This window comes from Pleurodeles waltl, chromosome 6 (genome assembly GCF_031143425.1).
Source record: "Pleurodeles waltl isolate 20211129_DDA chromosome 6, aPleWal1.hap1.20221129, whole genome shotgun sequence".
In the NCBI taxonomy this organism is placed as follows: domain Eukaryota; kingdom Metazoa; phylum Chordata; class Amphibia; order Caudata; family Salamandridae; genus Pleurodeles; species Pleurodeles waltl.
Window position 1 is genome coordinate 1,148,009,338 of NC_090445.1, and position 23,867 is coordinate 1,148,033,204.

General features: G+C 42.4%; 1 protein-coding gene across 2 annotated transcripts in view; it reads left to right on the forward strand.

Annotated features, from left to right (window-relative positions):
* SEC31B (SEC31 homolog B, COPII coat complex component) overlaps positions 1 to 23,867 on the forward strand; it is a 1,228,966-nt gene that overhangs the window by 157,435 nt on the left and 1,047,664 nt on the right. For both annotated transcript variants that reach the window (XM_069240364.1, XM_069240362.1), the window contains exon 6: positions 17,710 to 17,850. In XM_069240364.1, the coding sequence (XP_069096465.1) occupies positions 17,710 to 17,850 (141 nt within the window). The remainder of the gene's footprint in view (positions 1 to 17,709; positions 17,851 to 23,867) is intronic.

Consider the following 23,867-nt stretch of genomic DNA (forward strand, 5'->3'; position numbering starts at 1 on the left):
ATTGCTTTGGTATGTATTCAAAAGGTAGGAACAGGGGGTTAGAATTATCCATCTAAAACGTCCCAGTCTATAGACCTACACATTGGTCAACACCAGTCTGCTGTTGGCCTCTGTGACAGCCCAGAAAGTAACTGATGTCAACATGCCTGGGTGGCGCTTATTTGTGCTCTCTTTGTCACTTCTGGAGTGGAGTGACATAGACGCAGATCAACCCAAAGTCACTTACCGGCACACAAGGATACTGCTGAAAAATTTCTGCGTCCAGCCTGATGCCTTGAGATTATTCAAAAGGTGAGGAATTTGCAGTTAGAGTATCTGCAATAAAGAGCCTTGCCAAAGGTAAGGAACTTTTATGTTAATGCTGAGGAAATAATACAGTTGCGTTAAAACATTTGAGAGATTAATACCACTTCTTTTTCGGCATCCATTTATGGAAACACCCCATTTTAGAATGTGTGAAGTTTCAGACAGAACAAGAGAGGCTATTGTCCTGTGAGAAGAGGCATCTCCTGTCTAGGAGTCTATGTTTCAGTTTTATGACAATGTTTTGAGGGTACTGCGATTTTTGGGCACATGGTGAGGGAGATCATACTGTATACAAAAACTGTAGCGATCTAGCCCATAAATCTTTTCTAAGCTACTGATGTTGCATGCCTTGATGTTAGAGCATTTTATGATAATCCTTAAACCAATTCCAGATTGTAGGTGCTCCTGGTCCATACCAATTATGGCCTACAGCGAGGGTTCTGGGTTGAACTGGGATAGATGGAAATCTAGGTAATATATAGACGAAAATGTATGAAAGTCTGCAGTTCAGTGGTGATGTGGGTCTTCAAAATAGCTGTAGGTAGCAGAGCTTATGAGAAGGGCTCTCCTACAAATCATGCAATATGAATCTGAGCTAGGGTGTACTGTAGGGACAATGATGTACAAAGGACCTTCATCTCATTGGTTTAATTTTAGAGTTTGTAAGTAGGTGAATGTTCTGCTAGCTAAACACTGTGGTGTTTAACCATGCTTTCATGCATGGATTACAGCATTTTAAACCGTTTGTTTTCAATTGTACTAGGATCCCTCATCCTGAAAATGGAGAATGGTTGAAGCATGTGAATTTATAAATGGTCTAGCTGTAACCGATGCCTTGCACAAACTGCAGTGCTTCTCTCTAAGCTGCCATTCTCCTGGACACGAATAAGTTATTCTAGTTATTTCCTCAATATATATTAAAGAATATGTTCATACCAATGTATTTCAGTGCCCAAAGAAATTACAAAATGTCAACTCGTCATGGCATCGGAATACCACATGTTCTTTGATCATCGTCTGATTGAAAGGAAGTACTGCAGCTCTCTGCTATTTGTCTCATACTTTCCTTTTCAAATATAAAAGTATCAAAAACTAATCTTTACAAATAGTTTTTGTTTAATGAACTACATTTGATAATTGCTGTAGGCCAGATGGTAAAATAATATGAGAAGTAAAAGATACATTTTTGTGAAAACCAAGTTTGCGGATTCTTCCTTTAAGGGTTGGTCATTGTGTTGCCTATTATACATATCATTTTGCCCATTATTAAATTATCCAGTAGCCTTTATTTGGGTTATAATGTTTGGTCATTTCCTCTTTCGTTCCGTGTATCATTATAACATATATTTCTCCATACATCAATATTTTTATATAATTAGTTGAGGCTAGGATGTTGTGCTTTATTTTGTGATTCCTTTTAATATGTACTTATGTGGCATTCATAAATAAAGCAGGAACACCTTAACATTAAATGTAACTCAATCATTGAGTTGCACCTCGTAAAACAGGGGACATCAAGTAAGAGTCCAGTGTCACTAGATCTATTTCAATTTCGATTTTTTTCCCCTCCCAGAGTTTACTCTTCATTGATCAGTATAGTAATTCCATGTCCCTCATTCATTTCTCCTTTTCTTAGCTATGCCTCTGTTTTATTCAGGCTTTTTTTGGAATGATTGGGTGCGCTCTGTTGTTATACTTTTACATAACCATGCAGCAGTCCATCTCTAAATTCTGTTTTCCTAATGAGGCTGTCTCCCTTTCTCTTCACGTCACCTCTGGCTGTTTAGGCCACTGGGCTAGTAACCACTTTTCCCCTGGGATCAGCACACCAGAACAGTTAATATCTCAGTACCTACCCACAGAGTCCTTTTTATCACCGCGCTGTACTAATCTAAATAAGTCGAGTCAACTCCCTACGGCTTGCATCTACTGCAAGTGAATTGTTCACTCTACCTACCCCCACACATCTACACCAGATGTGCCAACAGATCGGCATTTACTTTTACAATTCTGTACTATCTTCTTTACTGGTTCATGGCAAACTAAATTCCGATCCCTTGGCACATTTGGTGCGGGAGTGTGGGGAGATAGAGATGCTAGCCCTATACAAAAGATTGAAAACAAATTCATGCGCAGGCTTCTGGCTGTCCCACAATCTTCTTCCACAATTTTTGTCATGCCGAGGTGGTCCTTGGCTTTTTGGAAGACTACATTGAAACCTCTGTTATTGTTTTTAAGAATGCAGAGAAAACCTGGAGCCCATTTCACAAAAGAGCTAGTATTTATGATTGTGTTGCCCTAGACAATGCTGTGAATGTGCTGTGGCTGACATACGTTAAGGCAAGTTCCAGTGAACTGGGTGTCCCAGTGCTGCGCTCAAATCCGGAGAACTCCACCCCCACTTAGCACCTGATTTGATAAAAGGCCTCTATTTCAAATGGTATCATAATTCTGCATTAGCAGAGGTAGACAGTAATTATTCCTTCCATGTGTTTCACGGAAATGTATTTGTTGTTCATTGGGTGCTTATTCTCTCATTTATCATTTAGATTCAGTAGTGATTTGATGGGACACAGTTTGTAGCACTCCTAAAATCATGTATGCTGGTGTCCATTATATTTGTGTGTCGAATGTGATATGCTGTACTAGATAGGCTTCTGACGATTTTCTCTAGTGACAGTCTTTGTGAGGCTAGGACCTCTCTTAGCTACAAATAACCATATAGATCTTGCCAATACAGATGTGTGGCCTGTATTGTTGCAAAAGTAATGTATCTCCAGTCCCTCATTTTATTGGCTAGTGTCCGTATCCCTCTAGCTTCCTAGTTTTACCTATACTTCAGTTTGCTCATTCCAGACAGCAGGCCTTATTGAGTGGCGCATAGGGAGTTATTCACTGTGAATTTCTATCTTACTCCTGTGGTTAGATGGACCTTGTTCCAAGCTTTTTTGTCCAGCATTGCAAAACGCAAAATGACACGATTGTTTGAGGAGTTCTAGCTTGATAAGCGTACCCCAAGCATACACCCATGCCCCTTGAAGGGGACAACTCAGTTCTAAGAATATATTTGTATTAAACCACACTCAAGGTGCCATCCACCCCCAAAGGCATATGCCTTGACATCATGACTCCTAAGGTTCAAAATACTGCTATAAATCTACACTCTCTAAATAGGTATGTGACCAGAATCTTAAGATAAAATTGGCAGTAACATTTTGACCTTTGAAATTAGTGAAGGATTACCCAAAGTATGACCGTGTGGGCTTGTTCCTGTTGGCCTTTAAGAGTGACCCTAACTTTCTTCGCATTAACGTCTAGCTAAACAGAATACATAAGTACAACATATAGCTTATCCTTCATGCTTTTGTCGACACCAGTACACTATGTTGGACAGTGTACCCACTTTGAAGTAAACCTTGTTAGCTGGAGATTTCCCATTCTATACCAGATTATATTAAGAATGTATATATGGGAATTTAGACCATTCTAAATAGGCTTTCCTGCCCATCGAACATCTTGTTGAATTCCCCTACTTTGCAATATTCTCAAGTGAGTCTTTAGAAGTTGTCTGGCTGATTTATTTCAGGTTCAGTCCATAATGCAATGAATACCCAAGCCAGTAGTGTATTCCAAACAGATGGCAGTCAGGGCAAACATAAGACATTGTTACAGTTCAAAATGTTATGTAACCTTTCTTGGAATACCTTAAATCCGTGGTTTGTCCTTAGATTTGTTGGGACACCATGTACACTAGACACCTCTTCTGAAGACTTCAGACAGGTGTGTGCAACGTCATTTGATCTAGGATTACTTTGCATGCATTGTAATAAACTTGAAGTTACTTTAGACTCACCCCGAAGTTGGCTATGACTTAATGTGGTCCTCGGACCCGCCCCCCCCCCCACACACACACACACACACACACACACACACAAAATAAATAAATTTATATTTATAAAATATGTAGCATTCCAGAAATATATTGGTCTTGGATCCTCCTATTGCATCCTTCTGCGATTATACACATTTTCATTCATTTTCATGTGTGCCTTCTCCTTCTAGTTCAGGTAACCTTCTAGATCTATGTAGACTCTCCGTACCTAAACAAATCAATAACATTGCTCTCCAAAATTCATCTGATATCTTATCTCTGCTTGATACAAAGTGGTGTACCTTGCAACCATCTTTTGACATTTCCCATCGTTTAGATAGATAATCTGCATGCAGAAGAAAAGTGAACGGTGTCGTCATCTCAGATTTCTAAGCTAGAAAATGTTGTGTTATTTATTGAAGGTTATTTCTCCGGTGCTCACTGCTTCCCTAACCAGTTAACATGCAATTTCAGAATATCAGGTTGAAATAAGCTACCGATTCTTACATTTATAAACAATGCACTTTAAGACAGTTCCAGTGCTTTTCCCGTCAGGAGCATAGCAATCCATCTAAAGTAATTTGATCACACTTATAACAAAAAAAAGAAAAAAGTGTTTCCCTATCAAAGTCGTCCTGCTATGAACATATAAGTGTGTTCTGCAAAGCCAGTATTATCTTTTTAAGGTTTCACGCTCAAATAACTGGTCCATACCAAACATTGTGTCGTTAAATCAATAATACATGTTGCCATTTAGAACATATATTAATCCTAGGAACGCTCTCAATTCTCCATCAACCGCTTGCAAGGAATGTGGTTGGTTTTGGTTATGCTCATATTCCCACCCCACGTCACCCTGCTGTCTGTCACAATGCTACTGTGATTTGAAAGTGCTTGTGCAGTGCAGCTCTGATGCCTCGTGATGCTCCCTTGAGGAGAAACTGCATGCTGAGCACTGAACTTTTCTATAAGCCACCTTGGTCCGACCGCGATACTTCATCATGCGCATAGCCTAGTATCCACAACTGGCTCACTCCCTTGGTGGTTCACTCCCTTGGCAGCTCACAGCGCATCTATGTGTGCTGGAAGCCTTCCCCTAACTTCGCTGTCATAATGCTAGCTTGGATACTGCCGTTTCTGCGATTGTGAGAAAAATATGCAGCACATACTGTGAAACACATATCTCCTGTGTGAAAGGTGCCCTTGCCACACGTTCTAAGATTGGAAGAGCGCATTCTCAGAAGAATTCTCGATGATGATAATGCTGCACTTCCTATGTGCCTCTGGTAATAAAAACGGAAACACATGCAATCCACAATGTCATCGCAAGGAGCACAAAACACCAGCATGTGTCTTGATCAGTGCGTTACCATGTCATCTGCCTTGGATACAACCCTCGTGACACGAGTCCAGTTGTTGAGGCATGAGTGGCACAGTGTGAAATAATTAACAAATAGAATCAAATGTCACAGATATCCCCCCCCCCTTTAAAGGATCAGCACCCTCACCAGTGAAGGAAGTAGACATTCAAAAAGAATTAAAACACTTCAGGTTTCTTCCTTAGTAGGAGCTCCAGGCAAAATGTAGGCGGGCCCACGTCGTTACTTCAACTCATTGTGGCATCCATGTCTCCTAAACAAATGCACCTCAATATCTGACTTTGTTCTAAACTCTTCTACACAAAGGAAATATATTGCACTGTGGAAACTCTTTGCCCTCTCACGGGTGTGTTTGGTTGCCATTCACACTCGCTTACACACTACAGCCAGCCTTTGCAGCTACTGATTTTAGCGGCATCACTTAGGTTTTACCATCATTAGTAGGATTTGGTAAAAAAAAAAAAAAAAAAAAAAAACACACACACACTCTTTCTTTCTTTCTTTCTTTCTTTCTTTCTTTCTTTCTTTCTTTCTTTCTTTCTTTCTTTCTTTCTTTCTTTCTTTCTTTCTTTCTTTCTTTCTTTCTTTCTTTCTTTCTTTCTTTCTTTCTTTTCTTTCTTTCTTTCTTTCTTTCTTTCTTTCTTTCTTTCTTTCTTCCACCACCAGATAGAACAGCTGTGGTTAACCCCTACTCATAAGCCATGCTCGTACGAACACAAGAAATGGCCGGAATGAACACGTACAACTAGTTAAAAGAAAGTTACTGCCAGTCTTCCATAAATTATCGTATATTGCACAGCTGTCACTCAAGACAAGAAACATAAATTTACTGGGCAAATTTACAGGGTGCATGATGGATTAAAGCCATCAATCAGAACATGGTATATGTGTAATTGGGAGAAGAAAAAGCACTATATTCTGTTCATTTTAATAAAAGTTCCTTCTATATTTATCTGAATGACAATAAATAGATCGACCGTTATTTCAAATTCCCACTAAAGACAGACGTAATAGATATGCTTGCTGTAATGACTCAATTCTGCTGCATCCCTACTCTGTTGCTTAGATGACCTAATGAGCGGGACCAACCCTGCCCAGTCCATCATTTCAGTTCCTTTGCATGAGCAAATAGTTCAACCAAATATTAAAGGCAACTCTAGTCAATTTAAATTAAAAAAAAATGTACGTGCCAGTTACAGAATAAAAATAGAATGTTAGCAAACCTAGAAACTGGATATGCTGTTTGCTTAAATAATGGTATTTATTTTGTTTTCTTCCTATGTCCTGGGTAATGTTAGCAAGTCAGGCAGGTGAGTAATGTTTCTGAACTCTTGTTTCTTCATCACATTCTCTTCTATGGTGTAATTTTTTTACCACTCTGGGTTTATGAAAGGGGAATAATCTGTACAGTCACTAATTTTGTGCACTTGGGAGCGGTGTAAAGTATTTTCTTAGTTTTGCCATATGCGTCCCAGATAATTGTTGAGTTCGTGTTTTGAGACTCTGGAGTCAGAAGTCTCATATGTCTTCTAAGGTTTCACTTACGAATGTGAGGTTGAGTGATTAGCTGTACAAAGTATGTACAGTGTTGTAATGTTCATGGTTTTCCAGTGTTGTCAATGTGACACAGTGCATAGACATTGTAGTTATTATTCATCGTATAATCTGCAAAAGTATTCTCTCATTTATAAAAGAAATATGTAACTTGATCTGTGATCAGATGTTAAGGTTTACAGTTTGATCTAATTTTTCAATATGACCTGCTCAGCTCAACACCACTGGGCCAAAAGGAATTTTCACGAATGCAGGCAAAAGCGTTGTGATGTTTGGCATGTACAAAAAACAACAAACCCCTGTTAGTATTTTCTTGCATTTTGAGAGGATACCCTGCCAGTGGATTGTATCTCGGTTTCCTGAAGCAATTCTATTTTGTTTGCTCTGGTTTGAGATTGCATGCATGTCCAAACATCGAGACCATGTGCAGCTTGTAATTCCCATGAAACCTATTAGTGTGATCATGAGGGGATTATCTAGACGTTACGGTATTTGCACGAGCTCCTCCGTAAACCACCAACTGCAGAACAGGGAAGAAATTTGGGAAACCAGTGCTTGTTAGAACCATGATCTTATTTGTGTGTTGTCCTTCATTTCCTTCTCTGAAGTTTACTTGAATGCCTGTTTTACATATTTATCTATGGTGTTGCTGGAGGTAAACTTTGGAATTGTTGGAATGAGTTAGCTTCCTGTAGCCTCTGGTTTTAAAAGAACTATCCAAATATGTATGGCTCGTAATTTCTTCACTGATCAACCATCCTCAAGGGTTGATGGGTTAGTTGTTCTCCATGCTAAAGACTGGTGGATCTGTTTCAGGAGTGGAGTGATGTGAGTGCAGCAAATAAGGTTGAGAGTAATTTTGGCTGTAAGTTCTGAATTGTCTGCAGATTTCTGATGAGTTTTTTTGTTGTTCACCCCATTATCAAGAATGTTCCCTTAGTCCATCATGCTTGTGATGAGGGTGTGCATGATGGTTTCCCGAATGCTGATTGGAAGCCATTTGAAAATCTTCCTCTGCATCTTCAGGGTATAGAAACATTAGACGCTGATAGCGTTGACTTGGGTGGTCATGCTAAGTGTGCTGTCAATGACAGTCGTGATATTGTCAGCATGGGTGGTGGGTCCTAACTGTTGGCCTCCAGGTAGAGTCCGCTGTGAAGTGGTCTTCCTGAAGATCACATGACCCTAACATCACAACAGTTGAAATCGCCAGCACCAGTAGTTTGCACTGGGTGTCTCTAAAAGACAATAACTACCTTCAGGATGGCAGAGCCAACTGCCACCTCGCAAGCATCACATCGCATTCTCACTCACACCCACTTGCTCTTACAACACCGTACACCCATTTGTACTAATTTTCACTCATATACTCTGACACTCCAGTCTCACTCACTTCCTGTCACTGACTCACTTACTTTCTCTCAAACACATGCTTACACAGACATGTGCTCTCTCAAACACACACACACACACACACACACACTTGTTCTCATATAAACACAATCACCCACAAACATGCACAAAACATATATTCAAACCATTTTTACTTCCCATAGCTGTCACCAGAGGAACTGTTCCAGCTAAGTGTTCGAATTCTTTTATTACACTAATAGTGAATAATAAAATATTTTCCCTATTACTATAGTGAAAAATGTGTAGATGTAAGGAATGCAGAACTTCCCTTGTGTTCTTAGTACTGATTTTGCCTCCTCTGAGGCCTGGAGTAGCAAATCCAGTTCCACAGGGCACAACTGTGACCCTTGGCAATACATAAATGACAGGTCAGCTGAGGCTCTACATATAACACGTGGCACAGACTTCTGTTGCCAAAACAACTCTTGTGTATCTAATGTCTGGTTGCTGGAAATTATGGCTTAGTTTTAGCGGACTTCTGTCTCTGAGTTTATTGTGGATACCATTGCTGCCGGACCTGGATTTTTAGTATTTGTTGTTGGAAGACACTAGGGCTACTATAATACACTCTCCACACACCCCATCCCTCAAGGCCCATGTGTAGTATGGCTAAAGACATCTGCCATCTTGAAAATGCCTATGGTGAGTAAGGTTGCCTTGGAAATCTTTAGTCCATTTGTTAGGGTGTGCCCAGGAGTCATGCCCACCCACTAGCTCGTGCAAGGCATAAATGTGGCATCTCCAGGCAGGCACTTCAGATCACTCCTGGGCTTGGAGAAGCTCAGTATAGAACTGAACCTGCTGTCTGAGACCTGCAAAGATCCTAGAAGACTGGATCTGCTCTCCCTCTTGTACCCAGGACAAAGTGTACTTCTATGGTCATAAGGATGATCACCTGTCAAAGCTACAGGGACACAACAGGCTACGCAATGCCTTTTATTGAAACTGACTAGTGTTAACTGGATTTGACCCTGCTGTTTGGCTTCTGCCTGCAACCTGTGAGTCTTTAAGAGCGTCACTGAGGCCCTGCTTGGCTTTAGAAGTGTACCCCTGTGGTGAATAGGGACTCAAAGGACTTCAGTTAGACAGTAACATTTTTGATCAGGATGGACTTGATTAGTGTGTTAGACCTGCGCTCTATCGCAGTCCGCATCAAATTGCGGCTTGGTCCCAGTCTGCCTAGACCTTCAACCATCATAGGCACTTTGTGGTTCTTGGGACTATTCCTACTCAAATCTTTAAATCTGAAAATTTCTGATCTCCATTGCCCATTATTGGATGTTTGTCATTTTGTTTATTAAATATTACTCTGTTTTTCCAATCCTGTGTAGGATTTGTATTGTCACTTAATTATTCTGTTAGTTTTGGATAAATACTTTACATATTGTCCTAAGTCAAGCCTGTTTGCTCTGCTTCACTGCTACCAGGAGGTTGAGCTCAGGTTAATTTAGTGACTTTGAGGGTTCAGCCTTACATGGGGTGTGACTTTTCCTGGAGGTGAGTAGTCCCTCAATCCAAAACAATTTTCCTACTGTAACCTTTTTATTAAATGCAGAAGAGGAGATCAAAGAGTTAAGCCTCCCCTTACAAAGAAGAGAGATGCTTTTAGGGAGTGGTAAAGATCCTATTATGAGATGTACATGTGAAGGAATCAAAGGAAAAGGTTGGCATTGGCTCTGGGTGACCTAGAGCTCACCAGTGATACTCCTAATCGTCGACCTTGAAAATGTCCTTGTTCGGAATCGCCTATAATGGTAAAACTAACTAACTCCTTTCTTCCCCCGCAGATGTCGCCGAGATTGAGGCCTTCAGAAAGGCCATTCTGGAAAATGATTTTGAGACCCTTGCTTTAGGATACCAGCATCTCCCTGGGCATGAGCCAGTGCTATTACAAAGCCAAATGATGCAGGCTTGGGTGTTGCAGGAGTGCAAACCTGAGAAAAAAAACAACTGAGAACAATTCTCCGGAGCCAGTGCTTCAGTCCCCACTTTATCCACAGCATTTGCTGTGGAACCCACTTCATCTGTTAGCCCTACAACTCCCATAAATACCATTACCAAATTCATATTTGTCAGCTAAGCAGAAGTTCTGTGGTCTCTCATGGATTTTAATTCTTGTGTGTGTGCGTGTGTGTGTGTGTGTGTGTGTGTGTGTGTGTATGTATGTATATGTATATATATATATATATATATATATATATATATATATATATATATATATATATATATATATATATATATATATATATATATATGCATGTAAATAATTATTTCTACTTTATGCTGGTTTTTTTTGCTGAAATTCAACAAGTTATGCCATAACATAGCTGAACATATTTCTCCCGCTACCTCACAATTTTTCACCCTTTTAGAATTTAATAAGAACGTGTCATATTGTAAAAAGACAAACTTATTCCTACCTGAAGAAGCCATACACCCAGCCAGGAAAAGAAGTACAATCACGTTTGGGATAGTGCAGAATTCACAAGTATTAATGCTTGGTGGGGAGAGTGCTTCACTTTAGTGCAGAGTTTTGTTCATTATCTAGTACACACGTGTGCAATAACTTCACTGTGACATATGGTAGACAGCATGCAGAATTCCTTTTTTTGGGCACAAAATGGCATGCTTCTTATTCAGCACCATTAATGGACTACTGGTACTGGGAAATCCATTTAACTTTAGCTGTAAATCGAAAGAATTAAGGTGGAGCAGCAGCAGTAGGTGCCACATTGCTTCAAGAAGAGAATGATAGGGTGGTGTGAGCAGCTTGGAGAAAGATACCTGCTAAGGTGGAGTTGGAGATGGGAGAGGCACAACAAACAGTGGAGGGGTGGTGTATTGTTTTTAGGCGCAGGGTGTTGTAAGAGGCAACGCCCAGTGCATATGCCGCATGTGTTGGGGAAAAGTAGGAAGAGCTGCTATGCAGATATACCGAAAGCAGCAGTACAACTTCTCTCTGTGATTCTGATGCCTGCAGTGTTGAATATTTTAATAAGCGTCCCTATCACGTTACAGGCTAACATACCCCCTAAAAAAGTCTTCCTTTTAAAAGTGATGGGTAGGAGCAATGGCTGCCATAGGGTTCATGCCAATGCTTGACAGAAGAGCCTTTTGCTCTATTCATGACAATAGTACTTAGTTTTCCGTTGACAGCGTCATCGGTCTGTTGTTTGTCTTGCCAGAAATAATTTTAATTCACACATTTTTTGTTGTTCATGATACACCCTTATGGTAAAACTGAAAAATGGGAGCATAGCCATTATTTAAATCTAAATAACTGTGGGTACGGCAGTTCTGATGAGAAGTGGCAATGGTCTCAAGGATGCCTTAAAATGATGGTTGTTTGACCAGGCCCTCTCTACATGTACCCAGGGCCTGTAAATTGAATGCTACTAGTGGGGCCTGCAGCACTAATTGTGCCACCCACTTAAGTAGCCCTTTAGATATGTCTCAGGCCTCCATTGCAGAGCCTGTGTGCAGTTTATACTGACATTTCAACCTGCAAAATAAACCTTTTGCTAGGTCCAAATCTTCCTTTTTAGTACATATGTCACTCCTAGGGTAGGCCATGCATTTAAAAATTAGGACTTGTATCTTTAGTTTTACATGTTCTGGTAGAGAAAATGTTTTAATTTGTGTTCTGTACTGCGAGCCTCTCTTTACCATAGGTTAACATTGGAGTTACATTCTATAAGTCCAATTTCCAAATGGGAAGAGTTCATTAACTAATGTTTGGTGCCTCCGGAAATGAAACTGAAACAAAAACCCTAATTCCTGAATTCGGATTTTAAATTGCAATTCTGAAACTGTCACTTTTAGAAAATTAATCCTCCCTTACAGACAAAAAAAACAGGCCCAGCCCCATTTTGGTACTAAACTTTTAAAGAATTGTCATTTTCTTGCCTTAGCCATTTTGTGCTTGTAGCCTGTCTTTGGTCACATGACTGGGTGTAGCTGACAGTGAGCTTTATGTATTCCTCACAGAGAGCCACTGACAATAGGGAGCGTATGTATGCCTGGATGGGCCATCACTGGCAGAATGAGAGGGAGGAGCTTTGGTAAAGACCACTTGCACCTGAATAGGCTGTGCCCTGCCTCCACACAAAGGGCTGCATACCCACTGTAGTTAATCTAGAGCCAGGGGAGGGAAGACAGGATGCCTTTGCTGTTCAAGAGGAAACCTCTAGAAGCGTGTCTCCCACTTCAAATGCACAGCTGGGGATGAACACTAGAGTATCTACAGGTCCAGAAGTGTGCTGATTTGGTGGTGTCTAAGGTCTGTCAGGAAGAAGGACTGGTGTGCTGCTGAAGGACTGCCACTCTGCTGGATTTCCACTTTGCTGTACTGCACTCTGCTGAACTCCTGTGCCCCTCTTTCTTGGCATGGTTACCCTCATTTTCTGCCTGTTGTGAGTGTGTTTGACTGTGTTCACAGATCCTGCTAACCAGGACCCCAGTGATTATGCGCTCTCTCCCTTGGTAACTTAGTAACTTTCACCCCACATTTGGCATACTGGTGCCCCCATGTGAGTCATTGGCAATATGGTACCCAGAGCATTGGGATACCAGGGGATCCCCATGGGCTGCAGCATGTAGTATGCCACCCCTGGGGAGCCCATGTAAAGTGTTCTGCAGGCCTGCCATTGCAGCCTTTGTGAAAGGGTACAAGCACCCTTTTTCACTATAGGTCACTGCACCAGGTCACTGTAGGTCACCCCTATAGCAGGCCCTCCTCGTCCAGAGGGCAGGTTGCAAGTTCCTGTGTGAGTGCACCCCTGCACTAGCAGAGGTGCCCCAGTGAACTTCAGTGCCATTTTCATGGACTTGGTGAGTGCGGGGATGCCATTTTATGCATGTATAGGACATAGATCACTATCTATGTCCAGCTTCATAATGGTAACTCAGAACCTAGGCATGTTTGGTATCAAACATGTCGGAATCATAACCCAATACTGTTGCCAGTATTGGAAGTATGATTCCATGCATTCTGGGGGCTCCTTAGGGACCCCCAGCATTGCTCCTACAAGCCTTCTAGGGTTTTTTGGGCAGGCCAAGCTTCTGCCACCCCTCAGACAGATTTCTGCCCCCGCTGCATGAACAGCTCAAGCCCAGGAAGGCAGATCAAGGGATTTTCTTTGGCAGAGGGGGGTAACACGCTCTCCCTTTGGAAATGGGGTTTACATGGCTTGGGAGGGGTAGCCTCCTCAAGCCACTGGTATGCTTTGAAGGGCACATTTAGTGCCCTCAGTGCATAAACCAGTCTACACTGGTTCAGGGACCTCCAGTCCCTGCTCAGGTGCGAAACTGGACAATGGAAAGTGGAGTGACCACTCCCCTGTCCTTCACAACCCAAGGGGTGGTGCCCAGAGCTCCTTTGGAGTGTCCCTATGTTCTGCCATTTTGAATCCAAGGTTGGCAGGGACCTGTGGGAGCATCTGAGTGGCTAGGTCAGGCAGATGATGTCAGAGCCCCCTCCTGATAGGTGATCACCTGGCTAGGTGACCGATCCCCCATTCAAGGCTATTTAGGGTCTCTCTCTTGGGTGGTTCCTCAGTTTCGACTTGCAAGTTTTCAGTAGGACTCCTCTGCAACCTCTACTTCGACTTCTAGCTCTGAAACCGCGACTGGACCCTCCAGGAACCAATAATCTGCATCCACGACGAAGACTCTGCTTGCAACATTGTTTCCATGGCACCTTCCATCTTCGGCAACATTTCCCCAGCTGTGCATCCTCTGAGGGTGGCAAGTCTTCAGTCTGCATGAGAAGAAAGAAGGAATCTCAGTTGGAGTGAAGGAGTCACTCCCCTGCTTCCGCAGGCACCAACTGCAACGACGTCTGGCTGCGTGGATCTCCTCTAATCATGAGCTGCGTGGATCCTGCATCACTGGTGGTGGTCTGAAGTAGTCCTCTTTGACAACTGTCAAACTTTGGTGGATGTAAGCCCTTGCCTTTCCATGCAGAACAGTACCTCCATGCACTGTATCTTGCAGATGCCAAGGCTTGTTTGCATCTCCTCCAAGGGGTCTTCAGACTCTGTGTAGCCCCAGCCCCAAGTGCTTCTTCCTGCGACGCACAACCCTATGCGTGCTTCTCAGACGGTGTGGCAGCCTTCTTTAGCAGCGTGGGCTCCTCTGTTACTCCTGGTTCTTCGTCCAGTCAGTCTCCTGTGGAGGCTGCCTCATCCTCTTTGGACTCTGCCTTGCTGAGGGTCCCTCTAGGATTCCCTCCATGGGTTGAGTCCTCTTGGACCTTGCTGGTCCTCGGCAGCTCCACTTTTGCTTCACTGCGACATCTGCCTTTGCTAATACGTTTTGGTGGCTTTTCCAAACTACTGACCGACTGCAATCATCCATCCGGCGTGGGAGGTCGACTGCATCCTCCAGGAACTCTTCACCTGCTCCAGGGCTGCAGTCCTCACCATCTGCGTCCTATCATGGACCAACTCCTGCATTCACAGCAGGGTGGGTAGTAGCTCCTACTCCTCCTGGACTCTTCTCTGACTTCTGGACTCGTTCCCCTGCTTCCTTTTCCGGAATCCACTGCTGAGTTCTTGCTGTCTTGCCTGGATGTTGCATTTTCTTTGTTTTCTTCCCTTTGGATGGTTTGGGGAAATCTAGTAATTTACTCCTGTTCTCCTAGTCGCTAAGGGGCACTGTGATACTTACCTTTGAGGTTTCCTAGTACCCATAGCTCCCCTCTACACATTCCACTTACCTAGGTGGGGGTCCTGTGTTCGCATTCAATTTTAAAAAAAATATTGTTTGTGCACCCCCTAAGGTCACTATTGTCTTATTACATTTGCACTGTTTTCCATCACTTTCTATGCCTCATTCTGGTAACTAGTGTACATATTTTAGTGTGTTTACTTACCTCTTATAGGATGGTTACCTATCTAGAATCAGTGTGGTTCTTTCATGTGTGTAAATGCTGTGTGACTACAGTAGTATTGCATGAACTTTGAATGTCTCCTAGATAAGCCTTGGCTGTTCATCCACAGCTACCTGTAGAGAGCCTGGCTGCTAGACACTGCCTTACACTACACTAATAGGGGATACCGGGACCTGGTATAAGGTGTAAGTACCTTAAATACCCACCACACACCAGGTCAGCTTCCTACATCCTGTTTTGCTGTGCTGACCTGATGCCCTCTTGCTCAAGTGAGAAGGACTGGAACTTGCTTCTCTTGAACCCAGGACGCAGAGTGATGCCAAGAGCTAGTTGGCTGCCCTCCTGATCTGAAGCCTAAGGGACATAACAGGCTTCTAACAACCTTGCCTCTGTCCCTGGACTCTGCCATCTGTGAGTCTCCCCTACCAAGTTGTGCAACCCCAGTCCTAGACCCTTGGTAGTGGGCTTAAGGTGCTTACCAGCCTCTGTGGACCAAGCAGAACCTACACAGCTCCTCTGTTGGGGTTGGGCAGTGCAACCGCAAGCAGAATGGATGCATCTCCACTACTCCATGGATTGGACCCGTCGCAAAGACCTGCATCCCCACAGCAGCCTGCATTGCCTTCAGAAGCTCCCTTGGCACAGGCACTCGGATCCCTCATCGACAGCAGCCTCCATGATGACACTGAACTCCGCATTGCAGCCTCTCAGCACTTCGGAATGGATGTCTCCGCATCCTTGACACAGTACTTTGCATCACAAGTCCTGTTGAAGTGATCCTTGATGGTGACGCAGGCCCTAGCACTGCAGTCTGGACGCAACTGTGATCCATGAAACACTCCACAAACCAAGATTTAACATGCTTTTACAGCAGGCCTAACCGGATCCCTGTAGGTGGCCCGCGTTCTATTGCTGTTGGCCTGAACTTGTGACTTTGTACCTGGTTCAGCGTGGCCAGGTATCCAGAGTTGGTGCTTTATGCCTTTTGCCGCGAATTTCTCTGAAAACTTTCAAATTCAATATCTCCAGTTCTACTAATTGGATTTTTTGTCATTTTGGTCTTCTTTTATTTATTAAATTAAGCTCTATTTTTCCAACCTAGTGTGGGATTCTTTTTGTGTTGTGCTTACACTGTTTTACTGTTTGAAGTGTTGCACAAATACTTTATACATTGCCTCGGAGTTAAGCCTGACTGCTTTGTGCCAAGCTATCCCAGGGTTGAGCACAGGTTAATTTAAAGTTTGCTTGTGACTTCACCCTGAGAAGAATTGAGACAGATTCCACTACCCTCTCACAATTTCCTACAGTTGCCAATACTTCTGTGATGCACTAGTGGAGCCACCAAGATTCTGACCCTTTCTGCCTGAATACTACCATAGAATCATGACGTTGAACTATCAGATGGTCCAACTTCCTGATCCAGCCCCTTGCTATAGATATTTAACCCACCATTCCACTGTTAATCAAGGCCTAGCTTACACAAATCAGGACCAACCCTGCAACTCGTAGGAACAGTCTATTTGGAACTGGCAGGAAAAGCCTTTTCCAAAATGGCCACAAGTAACCGCAGACCAGTTTTGACCTGCTTAGGTCGCATCAGTGAGGTATAGCTTGAGTGCTATGGCACAGTGAGTGTTGAACCACGTGTGGGCATACATGTTGCACTTAGAGTGTCAACTGCAACAACATCGAGGTGAGGGATAGAATGCTTGAATTAATCTAAGCCACTGGCAATCACTCAAGGAGGACCTGACCTGGCAGTTCGGGCTGAACTGTTCTGATTGAAGCAGGGTTGAGACTAATTTGCATATGGCTGGGTCCAAACTGTGGTGACAAAGTAATAAAGGACAGGCATGTGTCTCTTTGGGATTACCAGTGGCTAAAATTAATTGAAGAGTTCCATCCTTAATTTGTTTTAAACTTCAGTTTATTTTGTTTAGGTAATGGTACTGATTTTAAGAGAAATGTAAGTGTATGCAATGCTCTTGTTATATTATAGTGTTTCCTTTTAAAGGCAATAAAATATATTAGAAAATTAGTGCATTACATTGCTGTGCTGTATATTGGCCACCCCATAAACTTGACTTTATAGCTGTGCCTTTGTTTGGCACAGTTGCATGTTGAATATAGATATTGTTTTCGACCCACTGTGCCGCGGTTGTAAACTCTGCCGCACACTAGCTTTTCAGACTTTTTGCAGCCAACTTTTAATGTGCTTTTGCATGTGGAATGTTAACCTAAATGTATCATTCTCACATTATAATTTTATTCGTTTTCATATTCTTCTTTTTTAGCCTTCTGAAGACATTTGTGTTGTTGCCTGGAATCGACAAGTGCAGCATATATTGTCTTCTGCTCACCCTAGTGGGAAGGCAGTTGTGTGGGATCTCAGGAAGAATGAACCCATCATCAAAGTCAGCGACCACAGTAACCGGGTAAGAGGCTACACCCTCCACGGGTTTTTGACAACACTATCTTTATCACTAGCATCATTTGTTTTATTTTGAAAATTGGTGATCTCACAACAAAATCTCAGACATCACTCACACAGCAATGACATAAATGCATTTTATTGTCAAGGTTAAAAGGATAGTAACATATTATCCGGCAGACTAATAATAATAAGATAAATATAAGGTACTGCATAGATAAAGTACAGTTTTACATTTGTATTACTTGGCAATACTTCAGAATCTTTAATGACAACTGACAATGTACCTGCCTGCTACTCTACTCCACGAGCCAGTTGCTCCCACTTAGTACATGGTTGTCATGTGATACCACCATTGGAAGAGGATTTGTAAGAAAGTATTGACACCACCATAATTCTGAAGGTCAGGTGGTAGAACTATTTACCTATGCTCATGTTGCTCAGTAGCAGTCAGCTGAAGGGTGCAAATGGGGCAGCTACAGAGGAATCAAGGTTAATGTGGGGGGCTTTTAATAGTAAGGAGATCATATGATTCAGATCTCTAAGGTGTCTGGAAGGTCGAGGCCCAGCAGACAGCTGGCCCCTTTCAGAGTATGCTTCTTCTCAGATCTGGCACCTTAGGGTGAAGTCCTCTGGGGTCTTTTACTACACCAGCATATGACTTAGTTGAAGTGACAAGAGAAAGACATTGTTTATTTCAACTCTCTTTCCCAGCCTAAAGAACAGTTAGTGCTCTTTAGCATTAGGAAAAATTGTTTCAGTAGCTCATTTGACCGAGGATGGAATGAATGATATATCGTGGTTAGCAGTATTCCACTATACCATTGTAGGATCTGGCCCTTTCTGCAAGGTCACTCCCAACATTTTTGCCTTTAACCTTAACCCTTTGTTGAGTTAGTTTTGCTGGCCTTAGAACTCTGTTCTGTTTACCACAGCTAACCAGTGTTAAAAATGCTTGTGCTCTCTCCTTAAAATATGGTAGAGTTGGTACCCAATTGGCCTATTAAGTTAGTCCCTAGTACAGTGGTACTACTCCACGCCCAGGGCCTGTAAATGTAATGCTACTAGTGGACCTATACCAGTGACTGTGCTTCCCACTCATTTAGCACTTTAAACTGCATGCACTGGACTGGCTGCAGTGGCAGACCTGAGACATTTTTTATGCTTTCCGTTTCGACCTAACAAAATAAATAATTGCCAGGCTCAAACTTTCCTTTATGATACATATAAGACACCCCTAGGGTAGGCTCTAAGGGCAGGGTGCAATATATTTGAAAAAGTGAGATATGTAATTTTAAGTTTTACATGTCCTGGTTGTGCAAAACTCTCAACATGTTTTTCCCTACTGCAAAGCCTACCTCTTCTGTAGACTAACATTGGAATTTCCTTATTGCATTTAATAGCTGTAAATTTAGAATGGGAGCAGGTAATCCGATTATGTTTGGTGTGTTTGGAATTGTAATTAAAATCTGACTTCACCATAAATTCTATACTAAAAGTTTGAAAATGGCACTTTTAGAACAATGGCATTTTCCTGTCTTAGCCATTTAGTGCCTGTAACCTGGCTCTGGGTCACAAGGTTGGGTAGAGCCGACAGTTGGGCTTTGTGTATTCCTTCTAGACAGCCATACGCAATAGAGAGCTTAGGTGTGCCTGGATGAACAATCACTGGCAGGAAGGGGAGGGGGGAATGGAGCTGGGCACAGCCCTACTTATACGTTATTAGGCTGTGTCCTGCCTCCACACATAGGGCTACATATCCCCTCTAGTTAGCCTGCCTCCAGGACAGGGAAGGCAGGATGTCTTAGGACTTCAAAGGGAAACTCTAGAAGCTTATACCGTACTTCAAAGGCACAATTGGGTATACATAATGGACCTCAGACACCAAATCTTCTGTACACTTTTGGACCTGTGGATGCTCTGGCGGAAACAAGGACTGCTGTGCTGCTGGGATGGCTGTCTGCCGGACTGCTGGATTGATGGACTGCTGCTTTGCTCTACTGACCTGGTGTGCTTTTGCTTGGCTTAAAAAGATTGGCCTTGCATCACTTGAACCCAGAACCCCAGAGTGGCTCCTAGAGGTAGTTGGGTGGCCTCCTAACTTGAGCCTCAGGGACAGATTGACCCAACAAGCTTGATCCGGTACCTAGACTCGGACGTCTGAGTCTCCACTGCCAAGTGTTGCCACCCCAGTCCTGGAGCTTTGAAAGTAGCCCTAAGATGCTCTGCCAGCCTCTGTGGTTCTAGTGGAACAGAAGCACCTTCTCGGTCGCAGAGCGCAACCCAGAGCAGAACCGATCCACTGCTGCTGCTGTGTGGATCCAAAACATCGGAAAGACTCATCGCAGTCCTTCACCGCATCTGAACTGCCACTGCACAACGCATCGCAGGCCCTCACATCCCTTGTCGATAGCAGCCTCAACAAAAAACTCTACGTTACAGCCTCGTAGCTCCTCGAAATCTACACATCGCCCCCATCTGCATGACACATTCTCGACTCTGGATTTTGCATCACAAGCCTTGATCAACAGCACCCTCAATTATAATGAAGAAACCTGCACCTTGGAACTGACTCATCACTTTGGCTACGCAATGCATTTTTGCGGATCCTTGCAACACTCCTCAAACCAGGGTTTAAGGTGCTTTGTTCAGGGTGCCTAACTCGGTCCCGGTAACCAGCTCACGTTCCACTGCGGTCAGCCTGAACCTGTGACTTGGGCCCAATCAGGTGCGAAAAGATATCCAGTTGGTGTTTTTTTTAAATCAAAAACATTTAAAATTGATTAGCGTTGGTTCTTCTAATTGCATTTTTAATAATTTTAGTCTTATTTTATTTATTAAGGATACTCTTTCTAAACATTGCTTGGGTTCCTTTTGTTGTGTGTTGCAGAAATACTTCACACATTGCCTTTGAGTTACGTCTGACTGCTCTTTGCCAAGCTCCACAAGTTTTGAACACTGGTTGATTCAAGGTTCTTGTGACTGCACCCTGAGAAGAATTGTGGCTGCTGCTTGAAGTGTTTCAGCTCCTTCAAACAGTAACACAATTTTGTTCTGCCATGAATGGCATGAGGAGTGAGAAATGCTTATTTGGGAAAAATATTGAGAAAGAGATCATTTGTTTAACGAAGGCAAGTGTTTTCTAACAACAGTTGTTTCAACCAAGTAAAACTGAAGGCCCCATCTGTGGGACCGCCACAGTATATTTTTGCTCTTCACTCCTCTATTTGGGGAAAATGAAAGTAAAACTGCTTCAATTTCTTTAAATCCCAGACCAAATTTGGAAGTGGGCTGTAGCTGTTAAGCTGACCTAATGATTTAAACTCTCTAAATTGAGAAATTATTGCTGGCTGTGCCTACTAAAAAACAATTTGCTTTGTTTTGCCAGAAGCCTACGCTCTCAATCCCTTACGAGTATGAACCAAGTTTTTTTATTTGTATCTATTCCCCCTCTGGATGTCTCTGTCTTAGAAAAAAAAATTCAGACATTAGCAGTCCTTTTTATGAGAGTATATTAGGTGACAAGCACAAACGCTTTGACCTGTTATAAGTATTGTGGGCTTTTAACCACACCCACTTTCACTCGTTCATGGGCTTGCCTTTCAAAAATCCTTTATCATCATTGGTAAATGTTTTACCTCTGTCCCGCCTTGGGGAGGTTTTGTTACCACCTTGCAGACTGCCTGTGTTACATGGATCATAGCACGATTGCCGATATGTTTGACTGTGAGAGAACTTCTTTATCCGTCTGGTTGATATGATAATTGTATATGTTTTAATAACCTGTCCTTATTACAATGATGACCATAATTCAGGCTAATTTAACATCCTTATTATACTATGACTGTTTCAACACTTGATAAGCTGGCATGATTCTTCTAGTTTGTCTCTTGTTACTCCTCCATGGTTGTCTTGTGTCTTTTTGGGGGGAATTGTTAGCCAGCCAGCACGTCTGATTGTGGGGTGGTGAAAATGATATTCTATTGGAATTATCATGGCAGATTTAAATTAGGATGGTAAATGGCAATATTTTCATTTTTTTTGCTGCAGATAGAGGAAGAAGGTAAATGGAATTGCTTTAGATAACTAAATATAAATATATAAATGCAGGGCCACTGGAACTATAGGGCAGGAAAAGACGAAATTATGAGGCAGAGTTGACCAATTTATGTGGCAAGAAAAGTCCAATTATGAATTTACAAATGCCAATAGCTCTATCTCAAGCAAATGCTAGACCTATTGCATTGCAAATGCTTTTTTTTTTGTAGTCATCATTCAAATTTCACGTGCTTCACAGCTGCTGTACTATGCGTTTTTCAGTTTGAGCTAAAATCTATGGACATTTGCAAGTGGTACTGCTTTCCTCTTATTTTTCACACAGACTTTTGTTGACTGGAAGCTTTTTGGCCAAGGCAAGTATTGTTTTGGTTGTATTCCTTATTACTGTGATCCAGCGGTTTAAATTATATACTTCTCTGGACATTTTACATTCAGATAGGGAGTTCATATAAAGGAGTGCACATTTCTATCAGTAAACATTTCATTTCAACTATATTTTTTGGTATTTTATGGAGCAAAGCGTAGCTATAGTCAGTTTTTTTTTTTAAATAGGCATTTATATTTTTCGTTGCGAACTCCAGAAATGTTACGCTATTACTTGAGATTCTGTCTTATACTCGTGTAAATATTTGTCAGCTGCCATTGTTCAGTCTTACCCGAATTTGTCTTCTTTCCCTTTTAAAACACGTAATTGATGTACAAATTACCGTATTTCTCCATATTTTAGTATTTAAAAACAAAGCGATAAATCAACTGGCCCACGACCGGTTGCTTCAGTCTTGCTGTGTTTCATATCAACTCTTTGGAGAGTGAGGACAAGTAAAACGGTAAATAATTAGTTACGAGAGCTTAAGGAGGGTGTCAACTGTTCCAAAATAATCATGCCATCTTTCTGATGAAATATTCAACAGCTGAACAGAAGGGCCAGAGAATGAAACAAGAAAACAAGGTGAAGAGCAAAGTGTAATTTACTTACTTATTGGAAATGGCTGAGCGTTTGCAAATTTTATTCATCCAGAAAAGACGAGCATCCTCGACCTGTACAAAGCCGCACTCCGGTATTTTCGTCCGGCCATCTGCAAGTCACAGCTTCCATGTCTGTCTATGCCACATTCTTTCCTTCACACACAACCGTTATCACTTCTGGCACCATGCCACTGTAGGTGGCTCAAATGTGTACCTTTTTTTAAAGAAATTTCTAACCACAGATTCTCTACCTCAGAATATCTCGCCTGACTGGAACTGGAAAATCCTGAGGAGTACTTAACATGCCAGTAGGTAGTGGCGTAGGCTCCGCATCAAAATAGTATGTGCCGGATGTGACGTCTTTACATGCACCATCCTAGAGTGCTGACATCACTTCCTTTCTTTCCTAGCCAATAGTCACGGATCCGTCACATTTTGCCTAACTTTTTCTAGACCTATTGTTTCCCAAATTATTTCCAGTCTGTCGGGATGTCTCCTCAGAAACCTATGGGTTTTAAGCCTTTGAATATCACAGGAAGATAGATGTCTGTGATTGATCCCCACTTGGTTTGCTTTTGGTGCTTGGTGTCCTGTTCAGACTGCCTTTAAGTGCGCACAAAGGCAATTCAGGAGAGGTCGCTGAAGCTTCTTGTGGCTCAACAGCACAAAACCCTGTGTCATACATATGCTGGTAAAACACTCCAGTTGGCACATGTGAGCTCTGCAGTGGTATCAGAAGTCCCAGTGGGAGAAGCACCAGGGAAATCTCTCCCATTGGGTTCAGGTTTCGGAGGAGCCAACAAAAGATATGAAGTGGTGGCTACTAAATCGAGATTTAGTCAGTGGCAGACACCCCTTCCAAAGCTAACAATAGTGACCAATACCTCGCTTGTGGGAAGGAGTGGCGACCTGAGGGAGGAGGAGATCAGGGGACTCTGGTCTCTGGCGGAGACATGGCTCAACATCAACCTGTTGGAGTTAACGGCTATCCATTTG